The sequence below is a fragment of the Calliopsis andreniformis genome, unplaced genomic scaffold, assembly GCF_051401765.1.
Source record: "Calliopsis andreniformis isolate RMS-2024a unplaced genomic scaffold, iyCalAndr_principal scaffold0001, whole genome shotgun sequence".
Lineage (NCBI taxonomy): Eukaryota > Metazoa > Arthropoda > Insecta > Hymenoptera > Andrenidae > Calliopsis > Calliopsis andreniformis.
In genome coordinates this window covers 39,741,520-39,761,355 of record NW_027480422.1, presented here as the reverse complement: position 1 = coordinate 39,761,355, position 19,836 = coordinate 39,741,520, and the positions used below count along the sequence as shown (strand labels likewise).

Here is a 19,836-nt window from a genome sequence, read left to right as displayed (position 1 = left end):
AGACACAAAAGATGTATGTTAAGGGCCTAAGGTAGTCACGTGACTTTTCAAGATTTCTTGGTCGGTATCTGTGGTTACAGTTTTCTTTACAGAAATAATATTACCTACAGACATGTGGCTGCCTAATAAATGCGAGATGGAGCCACACTGTGATTCCCTATAGGGTTATCGTTGAATCGGCAGCCCTACTCTGCCTTTGTTCGTCTTGAGTGATCAGTGCGTATAGGAAACGTATAGAGAAACTCAGTCAAGTATTCAGTATCACATTTATTACTTCTCTCCACGCGCTTACAGCGGAAGTCTGGCACGCTCTGTTTTCCTCGCGTACCGCGCGCATGCGCATCGCCTTTTCCCCTACTCCCCAATCTGGGGGTACGGAACACTGGTCCCAACACACTCCCCCCCGAGTGTCAACGACTTGAGATCACAGGGGCAGTGTATGTGTGAGTAGGAGTGTTTACGCGTGAACAATGTAAGAGTGCTATATGAAAAATACATATGGTCGATATATATATAAATATTTGAACTCTTTGGTCGCTTTAGGAACTTTATGTTATGTTTCTTAATCTCTAGACTTATTTTCTACGTCAGGTGCGAAGGCTACAGTCTTCTTACGACTAGGATAAATTTTTAACACAGGGTGCGCGTCGCTCGGCAAGTCCTGTGACGGTGTGTTGCTCTCATCGGTCAACAACTCGTCGCATACGACGTATGCGGGTTTTAACAGTTCGACGGATACATTCTTGGCATCTCCGTTTACCTCGATGGAGTATACGCGCTCAGACGTTCGTGCTAGTACTCTGTGCGGGCCAGTGTAGGGTCGCTCCAGTGGTTTCTTAGTCGCTTTGCACAACAAAAAGACGTGTGTACAGGTGATTAAGTCCTTATACACAAACGCGCGCTTTTTGAACTTCTGCGCGACCGGTACTGGGCGAACTTTACGCATGTATTCGCAAAACTCCTCTAGGAATATTTGAGGATCGGCTGTTACATCCTCCGGGAGAAAGAATTCTCCGGGAATACGGAACGCGATTCCGTAAACGTTTTTCGCCGGCGATGCGCCCGTGTCGAGACGCACGTGGTTTCGGAGACCGAGTAGTACCGTGGACAATACGCGAGTCCAATTCGCGTTCGCATGGCACATTATTGCGGCCTTGAGCGTTCGATGCCACCTCTCAATCATGCCATTTGAGGCCGGATGGTACGCTGTAATGCGTATGCGATGGCATCCGGTTAGCCTAAGCAACGCTGCGAATATTTGCGACTGAAATTGAACGCCCTGATCGGTGGTCAGGACCTCAGGCGATCCGAAACGCGCGATCCACTGGTCATAAAACGTGCGAGCCACCGTTTCGGCCGATGTCTCCTTCAATGGAACCGCTTCGGCCTAGCGTGTGAAGCGATCAATTAAGGTTAGGCAGTAGCGGTAACCACTGTCGTCTGGCAATGGGCCAATGAGGTCCATATGCACGTGTTTGAAACACCCGTTGCTGGGGCCACGATTTGCGCCGGCAACATTCGCACATGACGCGATATCTTTGACTTTTGGCAATGCATGCAGTTCTTGCAGCATTTTGCCACATCTCTGTGCATGTTAGGCCATACATATCTCTGCCTGACTAGTCTGTTCGTGACCTTGGCGCCCGGATGTGCAAGGTTGTGGAAGGTATCGAAAACTCGTCGACGCAGCGACACGGGTATATATGGACGGATTGATTCCGCGGACATTTCGCAATATATGTGGGTGTGTTCCGGTCCCCACATCAATCGTTTCAGCGTGAGAATGGGCTAGTCGGACTCCCGAATCTCTTTGAGCTGTGGGTCGTTTCCTTGCTCCCTAGCGAGTTCGATTAGGCTGAACTCGGTAGGAAGGCGGATTGACTCGACTCGTGAAGCGGGTCCGCGACCGTGTTCTCGTCTCCGGGGATGTATTCAATTCGCGTGGTGAATTGAGCGATGTATGTGAGCTGGCGGGCCTGACGTGGCTACGCCTTGTCGGAGCGCTGTGAGAAAGCGTAGGTTAATGGTTTGTGATCCGTCACGATCGCGAAATCACGGCCTTCGAGAAAATGTCTGAAGAACTTGATTGCTTCGTATATCGCGGTCAGTTCGCGGTCGTATGCGCTGTAGCGGCACTGAGCGGGACTGAATTTACGCGAGAAACAGCTAAGGGGTTTCCATTTACCGTCGATCCTTTGTTCGAGGGCTGCACCTATTGCGAAGTCGAACGCGTCGGTCACCACTCTCGTCGCTGCCGCATCGGAAGGGTGTGCCAAAGTCATCGCGTCGGTGAGATCGGTTTTTACTTTATCGAACACGGTCTCAGACTCCGGCGTCCACAAGATTTCCGTCCTGTCACTTTTGCGCGAATTCTTTAGATACGCGTTCAATGGTGTCTGTACCACCGCGGCGTGGGGTTGGCTACGTCTGTAAAAATTGGCCATACCCAGGAATCTCCGGAGTTCCGCGACTGTGCGCGGCCTTGGAAACTTTGTGATTGCCTCGACCTTTGCAGGGGTCGGTTTTAACCCGTCGCGGTTTACTATGTACCCGAGGAATTCTAATTCGGGCGCGCCGAATTTGCACTTTTCTATGTTTATTCTTAAATGAAAATTCTTTAAGCATTCAAGAACGGTTCGAATGTGTTTCTCATGCTCCTCCGCCGACGATGAAGCTATGAGAATGTCATCAATGTACACGAACGCGAAATCCAGGTCTCCGAGAGCCCGGTGAATATAACGCTGGAGTGTCAGGCCCGCATTCCGCAATCCGAACGGCATCGCCAGGTACTCGAAAAGCCCGCATGGGGTGATCACCGCCGTCTTCGAGACATCCTCGGGAGCGACCGGGATATGATGGTACGCGTTGTGTAGGTCAAGGGACGAAAAGATAGTTTTTCCGAATAGGTTCGCCGAAAAGTCGTGCTCGTGCGGCATGGGGTACTTGTCAGGAACCGTGACGGCATTCAGTCGGCGGTAGTCGTCGCACACTCGCCACTGGCCGTTCTTTTTCTTCGTCATGTGAATGGGGCTTGCCCAAGGACTGGATGACGGTTTGCATATGCCTGCTGTGGTCAAACGTTCGAACTCGAGTTTCGCGGCGCGTAACTTGTCCGGGAGCAAACGTCGTGATTGCTCTGCGATCGGTGGGCCGCGAGTTAATATGTGGTGCGAGACGCCGCGTGCCTCCAATGGCGTCTGCTGAGCTAAACCGGTTGCCTCCGGGAAATCCGCGAGAATTCGCGCGTACCGACTCGACGGGTTCGCGGCGTGGATCGAAGTTAGCGACGTTGGTCTCAAGACGCCGAGTGTACATACACTCGTCAGGGAGTCCACGAGACGACGCGTTCCAAGGTCCACTACGAGGCCGTAATGCCTGAGCAAATCTGCGCCGCTGATAGGATACGGCACGTCGGCGATACAGAAATTCCACGCCAATGGGCGTCTAAGCGCTAAGTCCAAAACGCGGTGCGTTTCGCCGAACGTGTTAATTACCGTGTTGTTCGCGGCATATAATTTAATCACGTTCGGTTCGCGGGCAATTTTGTTGGGGGCGGGGAGTAACGAGATTTCCGCGCCGGTGTCGACCAGGAAGAGTTGTCCGGATCGCCGGTCGCGCATGTGGAGACAGTTTCGCGATATCCACTCTCCCGCATCAGTCTCTGCGATGTGGGGGTCTTTCAGTTTCCCGCGTCCGTCTTTTTTTCCAACCACAGTTTCCCTTGCACACCCGCGCGTCGGATCCGAATTTCCTGTGTGCCCAGCACAGTTCTCTATTTTCAGAGCTACTTCGCTTGTCGTCGCGTCTCGACTGGCTTCGCGCCCGCGCACGCCCGCGGTATTTGCCGTCTTTCGAAAGACGTTTTACCTGGGTTGTTAATTTCGCGAGCTCAGCCGTGAGCTTGTCTACCTTGGCCTCCAGCGTCGGTGGGGTCGCCGCGTTGGACACGGGTGCCGCATAATTAGGCCCTGCATTCGTTGCCTCGACGATTTGGTCGGCCAATGACGCGATTTCCGATAATTCGGTGATTTTCAAAGCCGCGAGAATTGCTCGGCACTGCGACGGTAACTGATCCAGAAATATCGATTTTATGACTGACTCGCTGCATCGATCGTCATCCAAGTTCCGCAGCCGCATCAAGATCTAAGTTGGTTTCCCGTCTGTCAGAACTTGACCTTTCAACAGTTTTCTGAGTCGGCTTTCTGATGACGCGGAATACGTTGCCACGATTCGTTCTTTTATTTGCGAGTACGGGTTTGTGAGGTTCGGTGACGTTACAAGGTCGCGAAAACTCGCTATGATTTCGGAGTCTAACGCGGCAATGATCGTGTCGGCCCGAGTGCGCTCGTCCGCAATGCGCGAGGTTCGGAACGACGCCTCCACCTGGTAAAACCAAAGCGCCGGGTCCTCACGGAAAAATCCGGGAATTTTTGGAACGCGATACGAATCTACCTGCCCTGAGTTTAGCGCAGTGAGTAAACTCTGGTTTGATCTGCAAAAATAAATCAGTTTAATAAAAACTACTTTTCAAGTTTATAGAACTTGAATGTAAAAGGTGATATACTTACAAGTTTTACACTTTCTACGTTCTTGATACCAGCCTGTAAAAAAAAACAATTAAAACATGTTCATGATGATTTCCTATTAATTTACTTACAAATAATAAGAGTAAAAAAATTTTACTTATCTCTTCGTATCGGTGGCGAATTATTTCCAAATTGCTTTTCCTTCGGGTAAAGTAAGAAAGCAACAGTTGAAAGCAAAAATTAGTAGGAGAGTGTGAAAAAACCCACCACCACACCCATCAAAGACGGTCCTCATCACTTTCCATACACATTTCCCTGCAAATATGTACAATTGTAACTTGAGGCCATGGAACAGCACTTCATGCGCACTGATTAATTCAATTCTTGACATAAAATACGCACAGAATGTCATCGTTTGATCTTTAAACTCATCCTTCAACATTTTATAAAAATTTTTGGAGATCTCACCGAAGAATCTTCTTCCGAGTCGGAAAGTGAAAATATGTATAATATCAAAAAAACTGCGTGTGCCTCGTTATGCTTGCCGGTGACTTGGATCTAAGCGTTTCAAGCTTCTTTCCGAAGCCGTCCGAAGCAGTCCGAACCGCCAAGCTCACTTTCTGTTCGAACCTCACAATGTCACTCGGAATGACTTTTCATGTGACTTCTTGTGGGACATGAACGAAACACAGAGCTCGTATAGTTGCATGTGTAGTGGTGCGACAAATTCTCGAAACTCGCGTGCCAACTCAGGGCAACACTGACTGTGGGGACTAGCGTTCCGTAATCCCAGATTGGGGAGTGAGGAGAAAAGAGATGCGCATGCGCATGGTACGCGACATAGGGCAGAGCGTGCTCGGCTTCCGTGGTAAGCGAGTCAAAAGGAACAATAAAAAACGTGACACTGAGTACTCGACTTAGTTCCGTTCCCTATAGATTTTCCATACCGCACCGATCATCTAAGACAAGCAAGAGCACAATAGGGCTGCCGATTCAAGCATAACCTTATAGGACATCCTGATTAGGCGCCGCCTGGTGTGTTCAAGCAGACCTAAACTTGACAGTTTTTTACTCTGTTTTATCTCTAACCTGGCAAAAAGCACTGCCAAATCGCCCTGACGCTTTACGTCCTTATATTGACAGGTTTTGAGCTGAAAAAGGGCTCATTCGATAGAGGAAGGTTCAATCTAGCCCGCGCTGGTCATGATTTCGTTCAGAACAATCTCTAAATTAGCTAAGAATGCTTACATTTCATGGCTGTGAATTTGTCGATTTTTGCTTTACTTTGAACACTCATAGTCGTGAACATCAGCAGAATCTAATTAAATCATGACCAGCGCGGGCTAGATTGAACCTTGCTCTATCGAATGAGTCCTTTTCCATCTCAAAATCTTTCAATATAAGGACGTAAACCTCTGTTGTTGCCTAATTTTGTCGGTAATGTCACCGCCCTGACATATTTGATCCTAGGCCCTTAACGAATATCTGTTTGTATTGATAAAAATAGTGTTTAAATGTTAAATGCAGTCAGCTAAAATCTAAAAAGATGATGATAATGACTATGAAATTCAAGACAAAATATTATTAAGGTACTTTTATAAGTAGAGGCTTTTCTATTTATACATTTCTATTCCTAAACAATAAAATTTAAAATTGTATAGCTCAGGTGGAACGTATGGTAATATGTTCCTTTTCTGACGAAGCATATTTTTACATGGAAGGTGCGCTAGACAAGTAAAATTACCAAATGTTACGCTATTTGATGTGAAATAGCTTGAAAAAGTGTAGTCTAACAATTAGAGTTTCTCTCAACCTTTCTTGATCTGTGACTCCATTTTGGTTATCCATATCTTCTATGGCTCTCTTTCCCTATTTTCTTTATATTTCTCAAATGTTTGAATTTATATAAAACACATGTAAGTATTTGTATTGTACTCTCATTGATTTACTTAAACCAATATTACATAGGCAGATAATACTTAGCTAGATTCTATAGTATAAGATGCAGGAAAAACAATAAAAAATAATTATGCTTTTTTCCAAAGTTGACCATATTTATTTATGGTTTCACTATTCGGCCGCAAATTTTCTATTAAATTTTCTACTCTATTTTTAAATCTTATTTGAGTAGTTGTATCACATTGTAATTCAATATGACTTTACTAAAGCTTTATGTAACGTCCTTAAGACGATGCTACGCTGTCCATAGAAGAGTGGCTTTCCGACGGACAAAAAGTGGGAGTTAGATAAAATCCAAGGCTTAGATCTTTGGTAATCAATAATTTATTCAATAATAAATCCTACTCTATCCTAACATTAATACAATATTGATATATTTTATGGGTAAGGATGGTACTGGGAGCAGCTCGATTACACGGTTTTAAACAAGTCACTTTGTTGCATGCGTAGCATGGTCCGGCAATAGTACACATCTTCTTGGAAAAAACATAAGAACCTCAAGCACGCTGAAAAACTAAAACAAGATGGGTGAACCCCCAGGTTCGGCAGCGCCGCCAAGTGTACAGAAAACTAAACTTACATATTTTTTATTGCTACTCTAACAAATATTAATACCTATTCTAATCTAGCTGAATATTAATGAGATCATAACGGAAGTGAGGTTATAATGTATGTGATTATGTCCTAGATATATGAAAGTGGGGTTCTGTTGATCGTACTTATTATCTAATACATACAGTAAGGAGCATAACTGAACCAATAACTATAAGTTTTGTATAAATCATTATTTATTGCTAGGAATATAGAAGAATAACAGAAAATAAACATTAGAAGTATTTCTATCACAGCTAGAAGTAACATAAAACCTTTTTTCAATAATTAATATCTTGTTGGTTAGGAATGACAAGAATAATAAATTGACTCGGTTTTGTACCACGTCCAATACTTGGCAATATTTAATATAATATTTATTTTTAATATTTCATCCACAACTCTTTTGCTTCCAAAACTGCAGTACTTCGTTTTGGCATACTTTCTACTAATGGAGTCATATGAATCCCGAAGTCGTCTTTTAGGTAAACCCCATGGAGAATCCATGGGGTTGAGGTCAAGGCTCTGTGCAGGCCAATCCAGAACAGTATTGTAGAATTTTAAGATATACGTACTCAGTCTCACACCTTTTTTAATATTTTATAATTACGATTAATTTAAGTTATTATTGTAAATATTAGAATAGGATAGCGATTGTTCCGATTTACAACGCATGCGGAAGCTTTAATTTTCAAGTATATGTGGGATTAAATAATAACGGAAAATAGAAACGCATGCGAATACAAAAGAACGCAGAACTCGACGATTTGCTCTGAGCGTTACATTCAACCAACTCCCACCGTGCACTTCTCCCTCCACTGACGATCGGCCCGGCTAACGTCAAGTCGGTCCTCCACTTCCTACATATATAAGGAGGTGCTCCAGCCGCATCCCGAGAGAGAGAACAGATTTGGACGGCAAGAATTATGCATTGACTATCTCGGAGGCAGCTGATATACTCCCAGAGGTTATTACAGACCGCTCCGCTCGTGACATGGTCCCGGCGGCTACAGCGACTTAATGCCCAGAGGATTAAAGGTGTTTGATGCTCCTTTTGGGATTGATAGCGAGGGCATCCGAACATACAAAAACTCCGAGTAATAAGCCCGACGAACACATTCTGGATTGCAAATGTTGGAAGCAGAAAGATTTCTAGGCGATCCTTTTTAATAATATTTTAATATATAAAACTGATATAGAATAACAAGAACCACAATGTGAGAAAAGTAACTTGGAATGTACGAAATAATAATACTACTTAAACTGTATGTTTTTTTTAAGTTTTTACGCAACTGTGCTTTTTGCGCGCACACATATGTCCGACGACTTACACACGCTCTCTCTCATACCAACCCATCACTCGCATCAGTTCTACACATTTCCAGACTGCTAGGGATTATTTTTCTAACAGTAAAAGTCCACAGACCGCTTCGTTCGAGACAATGTCCTGACGGTTATAGTGACTGAACGCTATACAGACCAAAAGCTGCTTAGAGATTGTTGTCTCTCTCCCGTTCGTTGGTGAGAGCTAGCGTGCTCTACCTCCGATCGCCGTCAGGTGGGAAGGAGATAGGATGATTGGGTCCTTGGCCAGGTTAAAGAGTTGGAACTCACCGTGTATTTGACTACTTTTTATTCAAACACTAATGAGCTCTGGTACTGTCGCGTGTGGTTCGCTGGACAGACTATACCAAAGTGCACCGCGTTCCTCGATCGTTTCCACGATCCGCGTTCCTTTTGGAGGCAAAACGGGGGTGGCCGAAGCCGTCACGTTTTGCCGATTCTTGTGAATTCGCTTAGCTCGGCGCGGAGGTATTGAGACTCCGCAGTTTCTGCTGCTAAGCGCACGTATATTCACGCGAGCTACAAGATGCTTAACGCATGAACTTGATTATCTTTCTTATTCTGAAAGAATCAGGAGACCGCTCCTGGGTTATTTTTCATAACTGAGGCAGCGACTGAAAGTTCAGCATATCAAGATCGATGTTCGACATAAACCGTCCAAATCTCACGCCGCCTACATTACCGATATCCACAGAACATCCCGCGCTAACCACACGTTGTACGTACACACGTCGCGCAAACTCCGCTTGTAGATACGTCGCGCTAACCTCACTTCCTACGTACTTGCGCATCAAATACGGCTCGAAACACCACCGAACAATCATTATTGTTTATTCTTACATATTATTAATCATTAGGACACATCCCGCTAGTGTTTAATTTAAGAATTCGGCTACAAGTTATATCAATACTTAATGTTTACGTTACGTTACGCACTACCGTACTCAAGTAAATTATTAATGTTAAGCAGATCCAGAGTCGTAGATTTCACTCTTTTACCACACGCCACATGAACTCCCACTTTTCTAAATTCGTGAGGAAGCCGCTCTCCTCTCGAAACCTGTTCCTTCCTTTTCGCCTAGTGCAGGCCTTCCCAAGTAGGGGAAAACCGCTCCTGAAACATATTTCGGTTCTCTTTCCCACGCTGCGTTTTCAGCAAAGATAGGACGATTCTTACTACCCTCTCTTCGAGCAGACAGTAACGCTGCTAGGAAATCTGCTGGGCGTTTTAGGGTGAAAATACCAAATGCGTCAAGTTTTTATAAGAAATTTCATAATGACTTAAAAATATAAGGAAAACGTAAAATTTAAGCTAATATTTGAAAATGACGTAAAAAGAATTTAAAAAAAATGTATTACATGCAACAATACAGTGATACAATAATCGTTGTGATGTCTTTTGATTAGAAAAATATATTATAAATATATTTATTATAAAAATACAAGTAGCAGTTATTTTTTAAACTTTCGTACAATACAAATATGTTATACATTTCATTCAGTTTTATGAAAATACAATCAGTGCTTATTTGCAAAAAATTGTTTAACATGTCTTCTAGTAATCGAGTAAACTAATATTTCTAACTTTTTAAAAAAGCTCAATCCCATATATAATTGTATATAACTAATAGATGTAAATTAATTATGGAAAAAATTTCTTGTGTTACTTCTAACTGTGATAAAAATTACTATAATGTTTACTTTTTAATATTCTTCTACATTTTTAGCAATAAATAAAGATTTATACAAAACTTGTAGTTATTGGTTAAAATATACAAAGGTTATACGTCTACGCTTTATATTTCGTTGAACGAGAGTTAGGTTATGGATATGTGTTTACGTAACTTTTAATTAGAAATATGTTAATCTATAGAATTCGCGGTGCGAGGATCCTCTGTATCGCAGTATAGGTGTGTATGTGTTTGTATCTTATTTTGTATGCCTCACTCGCTGTCAAAGCTATAGGTGGCTGTAACCTCGGAGGGGTCTGTAGTCTTGCTGAAACAATACGCCTTGCTTAATTATCTACGCATCCGTAAGCTCTTCACTTGTTTCTTAATATTTGTCAGACGTGAAATAGCTTTTAGTATTTGTTGACAGACGATTCGTCTGTTTATGGCGATCATAAACTGTAACCTTTAAAGTAGCATCAGCTACTGAATCATTCTAAAATGGTTGCTACCTCTAGAGGAGCGGTCTCAATCTCACTCGATGAGTACCTCAGTTGCCTCTGAAATCTTCGTGCTTCCGCAACCCGATGCCAGGGAGAAGTGTGTCTCCTGCTTTTTCTTTTTTGTTTTGTTTTTGTTTTCTTGTTGTGTTAGCAGTATCTTGGCACTTGTCCTATAACCTGCAATTAGCATAAGAAAACAGCAAACTCTTGATATTGGTTTGTTGGAAGTAGCTGCAATGGGGTAGGTTTTCAGGAAAAAACTTTCAGAAACCTGTACCAGTGTTGGAACCGAGATGGGGTTAGTTGTATGGCTTCATCAGTTTGGGAGTTTTAAATTTAATTTTGAGAGGATAGTTTGTTCTGTTGTAGTACCCAAGGGAGTTGATTAATGGATTTGTATGGTTTTCGTTATAAAAGGTTTTAGTTAGTTTGGTGATATACATCATAATTCTAGGTATATTTGCCTCTTCGTGGAGTTTGTCTGTGGGGTAATCCGTGGGTTTATTCAGTATGATTTTTAGAAATTTGTTCGGAATTGTCTGAAGTCTTTTTTATGTATGTTTGCAGCAGTGCACCAGATTTGTGCAGCATGTGTAATGGAAGCTCTAACACAAGCTTTATATAGAAGCATAGCGGAATCACTAGCGTTGAAATTCCTACCTATGATGAAAGTTTGGTTGTGCGCTGTGACGGCGTTTAATTCTTGTTGAGAAGGTTTATGAATAGGAGGAATATATACGGCATCTATAACCGTTTTTGGTTTGGTATGAATTTTAATAAAAATTGCTTCTATTAGTCCTGTGTCCGCTTGCTTCATGTGTTCGTAATTGATTGATTTGTCTAGGATTATTGCAACACCACTACCAGTGGTATTGGTGGTTCTATCCTTTCTTATAATGTTGTATCCATTTATTTAACTACGTCAGTGGGTTTAATCCACATTTTTTATATAAGTGCTATTTGTATCTGCTTGTCTTCTAAGAAAAATTGTAATTCTGGAATTTTTGGTTTTATGCTTGTGGCATTCCATGTAGAGATTTTAAATTTAAATAAATTTAAGAATATTGCTTGTTTTGTGTCAGGATTTTAGATACAACCAAAACCTGTTCCAAAATATTTTTGCAAGTTCTAAGCTGATCCCTGAGTTGAATAGCAATGGTTAATATATGTTTTAGGTTACACATATTATTTATTTCGTCGAATACCGTAGCTAAGGAGTCAACGGTGTCCACTGTTTTAAGTTAAGTGTTGGGATTTGAGGGGATATTGTAAAATCCAGATAACTTTTGAGCGTAAGTGTGTGGGCTTTGATTTGGTGTTATGATGATTCGTGGTTGAATATTAGGTATAACAGGCATTAAGGGTTGAGCTCTACTATTATAGTTTGGGATGTGAATGGGGTTTTGTCTCTTAATTAGATAGCTAAGCAAGGAAGGGCATTGGGAGTAATCGGCAGGGTAATCGTTTTTACAGTAATATTTTGCTGTGGTGGAAGGACTTTTGATGCAGTCCTTTGTAAAGTGATTTGTGGAGCATTTGAGACAATTTGGTTTTGTGTTACAGTTGCGTGATGTGTGCCCAAATGCTTGGCATCTATAGCATTGGACGTAGTTTTTAATTGATTCGAATTTTTCCCAGTACACTTTTGTGTAGAAAAGTGAACCTGTCTTTTTAATTTGTTGGATGGTTGTATCTGGGGCAAAGTTTACTTCAAATACTGGATAAAATGAGCTTTGGCTTTTTGTATTTCCGTGCAGGATAACGCGTTTAAGTTTTTTGTTTTCAGCTCCTCTATAATCTATGAGACAGGGAATTTGTCTAGCCCTTTGAGAACCATGGCAGTGGCTTTATTTTCCGGAAGTGAGAAAGAGCGATACTGCAACTTGTTTTGCTTTGCAATGACAATGAATTCTTTGAACGCCTCAGTGTCTAATAATTATATTTTAATTTGATTCCCCGGTTTTTTAATTGGAACCTGAGCGAGATGGATTTCTGCAGTGAGTCAGCTAGTTGTTTGACGGTTGTATTACTTTTAACTAGGTAAATGAGTGGAGGTTTACGTGAGTCGTTTGCGGGTTGAGAGTTTTTTGTATTAGTATGTTTAGGAGTAGGGTTGTCTTGCCTGAGAGGGGACTCATTTTCATTGTTATTATTGTATAGATTTATGAATACCTGAAATCTGTTTTTTGTTGGGACATTTAAGATTACCTCTCTAATTTTTGTGGAGTTCATGGGAGTTTCCTTGCCCAGCGTGACAGTTCTATTAGAGTTGTTTAGGGAGAGAGATCGTGTTCTCAGTCTTTTAACTGAGAACCATATAAAATATGGTCCTGCATCGCGTTGGGCAATATGCCCAGTTGTTATTGCTCCGGCCATCGTCACGCCTTTCTTCCAGGTTATGTCGCTTCGGTATACGATTATGCGCGCGAGATCACTTTATTAATTAATTGTTTCTCGGAAGGTTTTTCCTTCACCTTTATCATTTCACTTTCACTTTTGCGTTTTGTAAACAGCAGCGAATTGAGATAAGACAATGATCAAAATCACCAGTATCTGAATGTCGTCAGATGTCGAACGAATGTGTCGACCCACTATCGATCACTCTGGTGTCAATGAATGATCTGTGGGTTTCCTGCTGCATTCGCAGCTCCTTACATACTCGCCAGTTGGAATTCGTGCATGTACAGTAACTTATTACTAATGGCGCACTTACGAAGTGTGGCAATTAAATAACAAGACTGGTGTAAGAAATGTGATTTATTGCAAATAAAGTTACATGTAACTTTTATCCTCTTCAACAGACTCTCCTCCTCTATCTATATACCGCTGCATACGTGTCTTCTATTGTTTAAACAATGCTGTAGCTCATCAGTTGTCAGCCTCTTCAACAACTCTGCCTTTTTTATTTTTACATGTTTAACAAACTCAAAATGTGTTCCCGTCAATGCACTTTCGATTTTTTGGAACAGGTAGAAGTCACACGGTGCGAGATCTGGCGAATACGGAAGATGATCAAGCACAGGAATGCACCAGGACAACGCACCAGCCCACAATGCCCTATCTGTGAAGCAGTTTTTAGTGGACAAGCACATTCCTGTGCTTGATCATCCTCCCTATTCGCCAGATATCGCACTGTGTGACTTCTACCTGTTCCCAAAAGGCAAAAGTGCATTGAAGGGAACACATTTTCAGTCTGTTGAACATGTAAAATCAAAAACGGCAGAGTTGTTGAAGAGACTGACAACTGATGAGCTACAGCACTGTTTTAAACAATGAAAGACACGTATGCAGCGCTGTCTAGATAGGGGAGGAGAGTATGTTGAAGGGGATAAAATTTAAATGTAACTTTATTTGCAATAAATCACATTTATCACACCAGTCTCATTATTTAATTGCCACACCTCGTAACTAACTGTGAATGTTTTAGATAAAAAACACATGAAATATGTTGTACTTCTGTTAAAATATAATTAAAACCTATAATATATGATACAAGGCAAAGTATAAAAATATTAACAAGTGATATAATTGTTACGGAATATAGTACAGAAGACATAGGAACACTTTAATAAAGTGTATTAAAGTATATTTGTACTTTAGAAAATCATAGTCACATGTATAGTCACACAGCGTACCCCGTTAACCGTAAAAAAGAGCTGCATAAAACTGTCACACTCTTACAAAAAACTCTTACACACAAAACTCTCTAACATTTCAAACGCATATTCAACAATAATTAGTAGGATATTAAATAATAGTGATTGTGTAATAGTGATAGTAGTGCCGATAGTAATGCTTCTTTCAGCGGAATCCACTACTTACATTCAATCTCAATTTAATTATTCTTTGTAATCTGTGCTAACTACGACTTTAAAATTAATGAAACATACAATTCTGTTCTAGGCCAGAATTAGATAAGCCAGCTAGTTCCTTATATCCTCACAATATATCTTCTATTTTGGAAACAGGAATACGAGCAACCGGTTCAAAAATAGATGATTTAGATATACACAGGCGGCTCGATGTAAGATTATTACCACCTTCAGAAAATGAAAGAGGATGGGATGTTTTTATTTTGGACTACAATGTCGGCGGTCCTATCGGAACGGTATGTGTTACACGTTTATTTTCTTCGATTTTATGGTATTTAAAAACTGCTTTACACTTCTTATAAATCAGTTTTCAGTAGGAACGAATTTACCTAAAGGTTTAATGGATAATTGTTGCTTAATATTAATTAATTATTGATTGATTAACGAAATGATCATTGATTTAAAGAGATGTAAAAATTTGTATAATACTATTTAATTATAATAATATCAATAATTTATTTTCTATACTAATGCATCTTAGATCATAATACGTATAAATTGAAATAGCGAGTTCATAGTACATGTTGCTAAGTTTCTGCGTGTAAAAAGTGAGGGGGTTGTATATATGAATGGATAATGCACTATATCCCTCAATTAATATTACCAACACTTTATTCGTAATATCGTGATACTCAATACCGTTCTTAACTACCTAACAAGAGTCCAACTAGTCAGTGACTGCCTCTCGACTTCTCTTCGCTAAACACCCAACTCTTAAAACTAATTGGAAAGGGAAAAAAAGAAAAAGAGAGGAGAGAGAAGAAAGTGGAGGGTGTAATAGACGAAAATCAGATTTGAGAAAGAAGTTAGAACCAACAGAAAAGAGTAATAAAAGAGAAAGTTGAGTGGCCCACTCGGGCCTGGTACAGAACGGTCAACCAGGTCTCAGCGAGGTTTTTGAAAATAACCATAAGATAGGAAAGGACAGAGAAAATTAAGAAAAAACTCCTCTAAATTTCCTATAAGTCTGGTCGCCAAATATTCTTTCCAATGATCAGGCTTGCTCGCAACCGTGAGAAATTCTAGCAAACATCTGCAAACCTCTCCCACTCAAACATTGACAAAGGCGTAGTGGCAGTACCCTGGCTGCCACAAAAAGTAAATTTAAGGCGTGATTCTATAGATCAAAGTAAGACAAATTCAATAGTAGTGTATTGTAAATTTAAGTAAAAATACAATAAATTACATAAAATTATAATGTTATTGAAATAAATATATAATAGTGCATATAAAATTAGAAAAGAAGGAAATGAGAAGAAGGAAGGGGAGAAAAGAAGATAAAAGAAAGCTTGTGAGTGCAGAAATAAATAGTATATTACTATAAAAAATTTTAAGGATGTAACAGTATAAAAGATGGAACAAATGAATTGTCAGAAGACAATAAGAAAAATAATCAAGGATTTGGTAAATGAGAAAAGAACGAAGATAAGGTGGAGAATAGGAAAAACAGAATTGCATAGTAAGGGATGCTAAACAAGGAAGAAGGAAGTGTGAGTGATGTTGGGAAAATAGAGGAGATTCGAAAAGCAAGATCATTTGAGGACAAATGGAAAGTAGATATAATACAGTAGAAGACAGAGAAAGATATGTCAGAAAGAAATCGAAAGATATTGATACGTCATCACTAGAGTCCCTCGAAGGAGGGTCCAGATAATGGCGGACCACCTTTTGATTGATCATCGCTATTTTCAGGCAAAGCTAGTTATTTTTAGTTATGTTGGTACTATTATAGTGCGTTGCGAAAAGAGCGTTGTTACCGTTGGGTTGCCTACCATATTCAATGCAATTTCAAGTTTAATACAAACCATTTCAAGTTCTCATAAATGGTAAAGTGTAATCTAATTACTAATTGTATTTTAAGTCTCGTTTTCAAGCTTATACATATAATAATATAATTCCTTAAAGTAAATGAATGATGATTACAATAACAATTACAATCGTAATTGAGTAGAGCTATTACGAAGACAGTATCAGTATTTCTTCAAAATTGTGTTTTGCTGTTAACAAATACTTTATCAGGATTCGTCAATAATAACCGAAAAAAATTTCAGTAAAGAATTATAAATTCTGTGAATAAATTAAGAGCATTTATGATACTGCATGTAATAAATTAGTAATAAAAACTCTGGTTTATGAACTTATCATTAATACGTTTTCACGTTTATGTAATCTATGTAAAATATTTATATCGTAATTCGTCGGATGTTTAAATATTTGTGTATATTAATTATTGTTACATTTTTTGCAATCAAAAGCGCAGAATGAATGAAACCTTTTTTAAATAATATTAAAGAAATTTATTTAAATTACTCCAAAATATTTAATTTTATAAATGCATACAGATCTATTTTACATTTCCTCTGTTTACTTTTTTTTCCATCTTAATCAACACGTTAATATCTGTTGTGTTTGTTAAATGAAATGTTATTAGTGAATGCATTTCCGTGTTTTAAATTGCTTTTTATATAGATTTCGTTAGCTTAATTTAAATTTTGTAATTTGTGGCAAACCTATTTTTATACGACTTGTTTTTACACGGTATGAATCTACTGTGTAACGTCCCTAAAGCGATGCTACGTTGTCCATGGAAGAGCGGCTTTCCGATGGACGAAAAGTGGGGTTCGTGTGGCGTGCGGTTAAGGAGTTAAAATCCAAAGCTTAGATCTTTCTTGACAATAATTTATTCAGTAAAACCCTATTCTAATTCTAACGTAAATACAATACTAATGCCTATTCTAATTCGTTAAATATTTATAAGAACAAATAAGGTTAATTATTATGTACAGACGAGGTTATGTTGATCGTAATCGTTATGCGATATACTGCGAGAGTTAGGTTATGTGTCTATGCTTATAATTCGTGAATAGAAATTAGGTTATGTGTCTAAGCTTTTACATTCGTGTACAAGAGTAATTATGCTATTATTAATTAATCCGTATTAATTGCGGTAGAGGATCCTCTAATTTTAGACGATACGCAGTGTAAGTGTGTGTGTGTGTGCAATAGATCTTGTCTCGTATGCCCTGGTCGCTGCCGAAGTTATAGGTGGCTATAACCTAAGAGCGGTCTCAAGGTTTCATGAAACATATAATCTTTGCTTGATTGCCTAAGCATCCGTAAGCCCTTCGTTATCTTTTCTACATCAGTCGCTACCTTGGAGAAAAGACTCTTCAGGAGCGGTCTTAGAAATGCGTCCGACTAGGAATGGCTTCTAGCGCTTGTTGGCAAGCGATTCGTCTGCTTACGGCAAGCACGAACTCTATATTAAAGGAGCATCAATTACTATTTGGTAGAACGGTCGCTACCCCTAAAGGAGCGGTCTCGATCTTTAGTATATCAGCTACCCCCAAGATGTCGCCCGTACTGCACTTGCTTAGAATCGTCGTAGTGCACCTGTCATAAAGTTACTCAAGATTGAACCTGTAAAGGAGCATCGAGTACTCTTGATCTCTGGAAAACGGTCGCTACCCCTAAAGGAGCGGTCTCGATCTCACTGGACGAGTATCTCAGCTGCCTCCCAGATCTTCGTCTATTCGGAACCTGATGCCAGAGAGAAGTGTCTTCCTGCTGCTTTCGCAGCTCCTTTTATACTCGCCAGTCGGAGTTCGCACATGCGCAGTTGTTCTAATTCTAATGGCGCTCTCATTCTAATAGTGACTGCTTTAATATGAAAACGTACGAAATATATTATACTTATATGAGAATGTAATTAAAATCTATAATATATAATGTGTGTCGTAATACAAAAATGTTTATTAGTAAATAGATAACAGAATACGCGCTTATATGCAGTAATAAGATAGAAATAGAAAGAGATAGACATGTTTACAATAAGATGGAGAGAGACAGCGATAGCAGAGAGAGATAGAGTGAAATAGCAAGAGACAGAGACAGAGACAGAGACAGAGACAGAGTCGTGGGGCGTTACAACTGTGTAAACAGAGACTCAGGTTCAGTTACGCGATTCGAATTAAACCGCTTTGTTATTCCCTATGTCCGCTTCCGTTTGGTCTGAAAATGGTCAAAGTGTCTGGAATAGTCCAAACATTCGAACTCTCCCTTGAAGGACTTGTCACGTGGTCGATTGCGTTGTAGAAGTTAACTTAAAGTATTGCGTTGCAGTAGTGACTTAAAGTAACTTTAAGTCTGTTTGGAATCGGGCGGCTCTGAGACAGGGAGCCGATTCTCCCTTTCCGTCGAAGTGCCGTTTCCTCCCGCATCCACTACCACTTCTTCAGACCCGGCACCCTTTGGTGCTGCAGCCCATCTTTGTTATATGTACATACAAGTATGTCCAGTTTAAATATACACAGCTAGATATTTCCGTAAATATTAGAAATGAAAGAGAAAATAGTATAAAAAGGGACATACCATGATGGTTACAAATTGACCTTGAGATGACCTTGGAGAGCCCTGTACAGGTTACATTTTAATTTTTAAACGGAACCTTATATTTTTGATTGCATATTCTTGTAGCGGATATGGAAACATATTCAAATCACTACCTCCACATCTATTTTGCATAAGCTATTGTTGAGTTATTAACTTTCAACGTAGGCATGCTGCCGGCATTAGCGTTATCTGACGTATACCGCATAGTGGTTGCGTGCCTGCATACATACGTGTATGAGTAGTACAGCGACTCGATAGTAAACGTTATAAAATACAAAACCATTCAATTGTTTTTCATCTAGAAATATACAAAGCCCTGTCGAGCAACTTGTAACACTAATAACGGTGCCACGTCAAATTTGAAAGATAACTCACCAATAGCTTATCGCAAAATACATGTGTAGGTAGTGTCTTGAAAACGTTTCGATATCCACTACAAGAATATGCAATAAAAAATATAGGGCTCGTCAAGGTCATCGCAAGGTCAAATTGTTATCATCATGATATGTCCCCTTTGATACCATACAACTTTTGTCTGAAGCATTCTTTTTTTTCTTTCATTTTTAATATTTACAGAAATAACCACCTGTATATATTTAAACCGGACATAGTGTATGTATAGCAAGTATTCTTTACGTTTTCAGCCATCTTTTGGGTAGATCTTTTACGATGTGTGTCGAACAGACAATCGATGTCCTGCTAACAGGAACATAGGAAGGAGGGCCTGCAGCACCAAAGGGTACCGTGCCTGAAAAAGTGGTGGTAAATATGGGAAGGAACGGGAGGCCGAAGGAAGGGGACGTTAGTCCACTGTCTCGTGTTTCTACTAACAATGAATGGTTACAACATGCAACAGTTGCATTGTATGTTGTTGTCTAATAAAGATATAAACTTCATTTTCTTTTAAATTAAATGATCCAGGCGGGCTAGTCTTCCTTTCTCTGAAAATAAGAATACATACTGTTTGTGCATCAATGTT

The 19,836-nt window shown here is 40.1% G+C and overlaps 1 protein-coding gene across 4 annotated transcripts in view; it reads left to right on the top strand.

Annotated features, from left to right (window-relative positions):
- The window catches only part of Grip91 (gamma-tubulin complex component 3), a 146,473-nt gene that overhangs the window by 82,427 nt on the left and 44,210 nt on the right, over positions 1 to 19,836 (top strand). For all 4 annotated transcript variants that reach the window (XM_076390188.1, XM_076390187.1, XM_076390185.1 and 1 more), the window contains one exon: positions 14,497 to 14,701. In XM_076390188.1, coding sequence (XP_076246303.1) covers positions 14,497 to 14,701 — 205 coding nt within the window. The remainder of the gene's footprint in view (positions 1 to 14,496; positions 14,702 to 19,836) is intronic.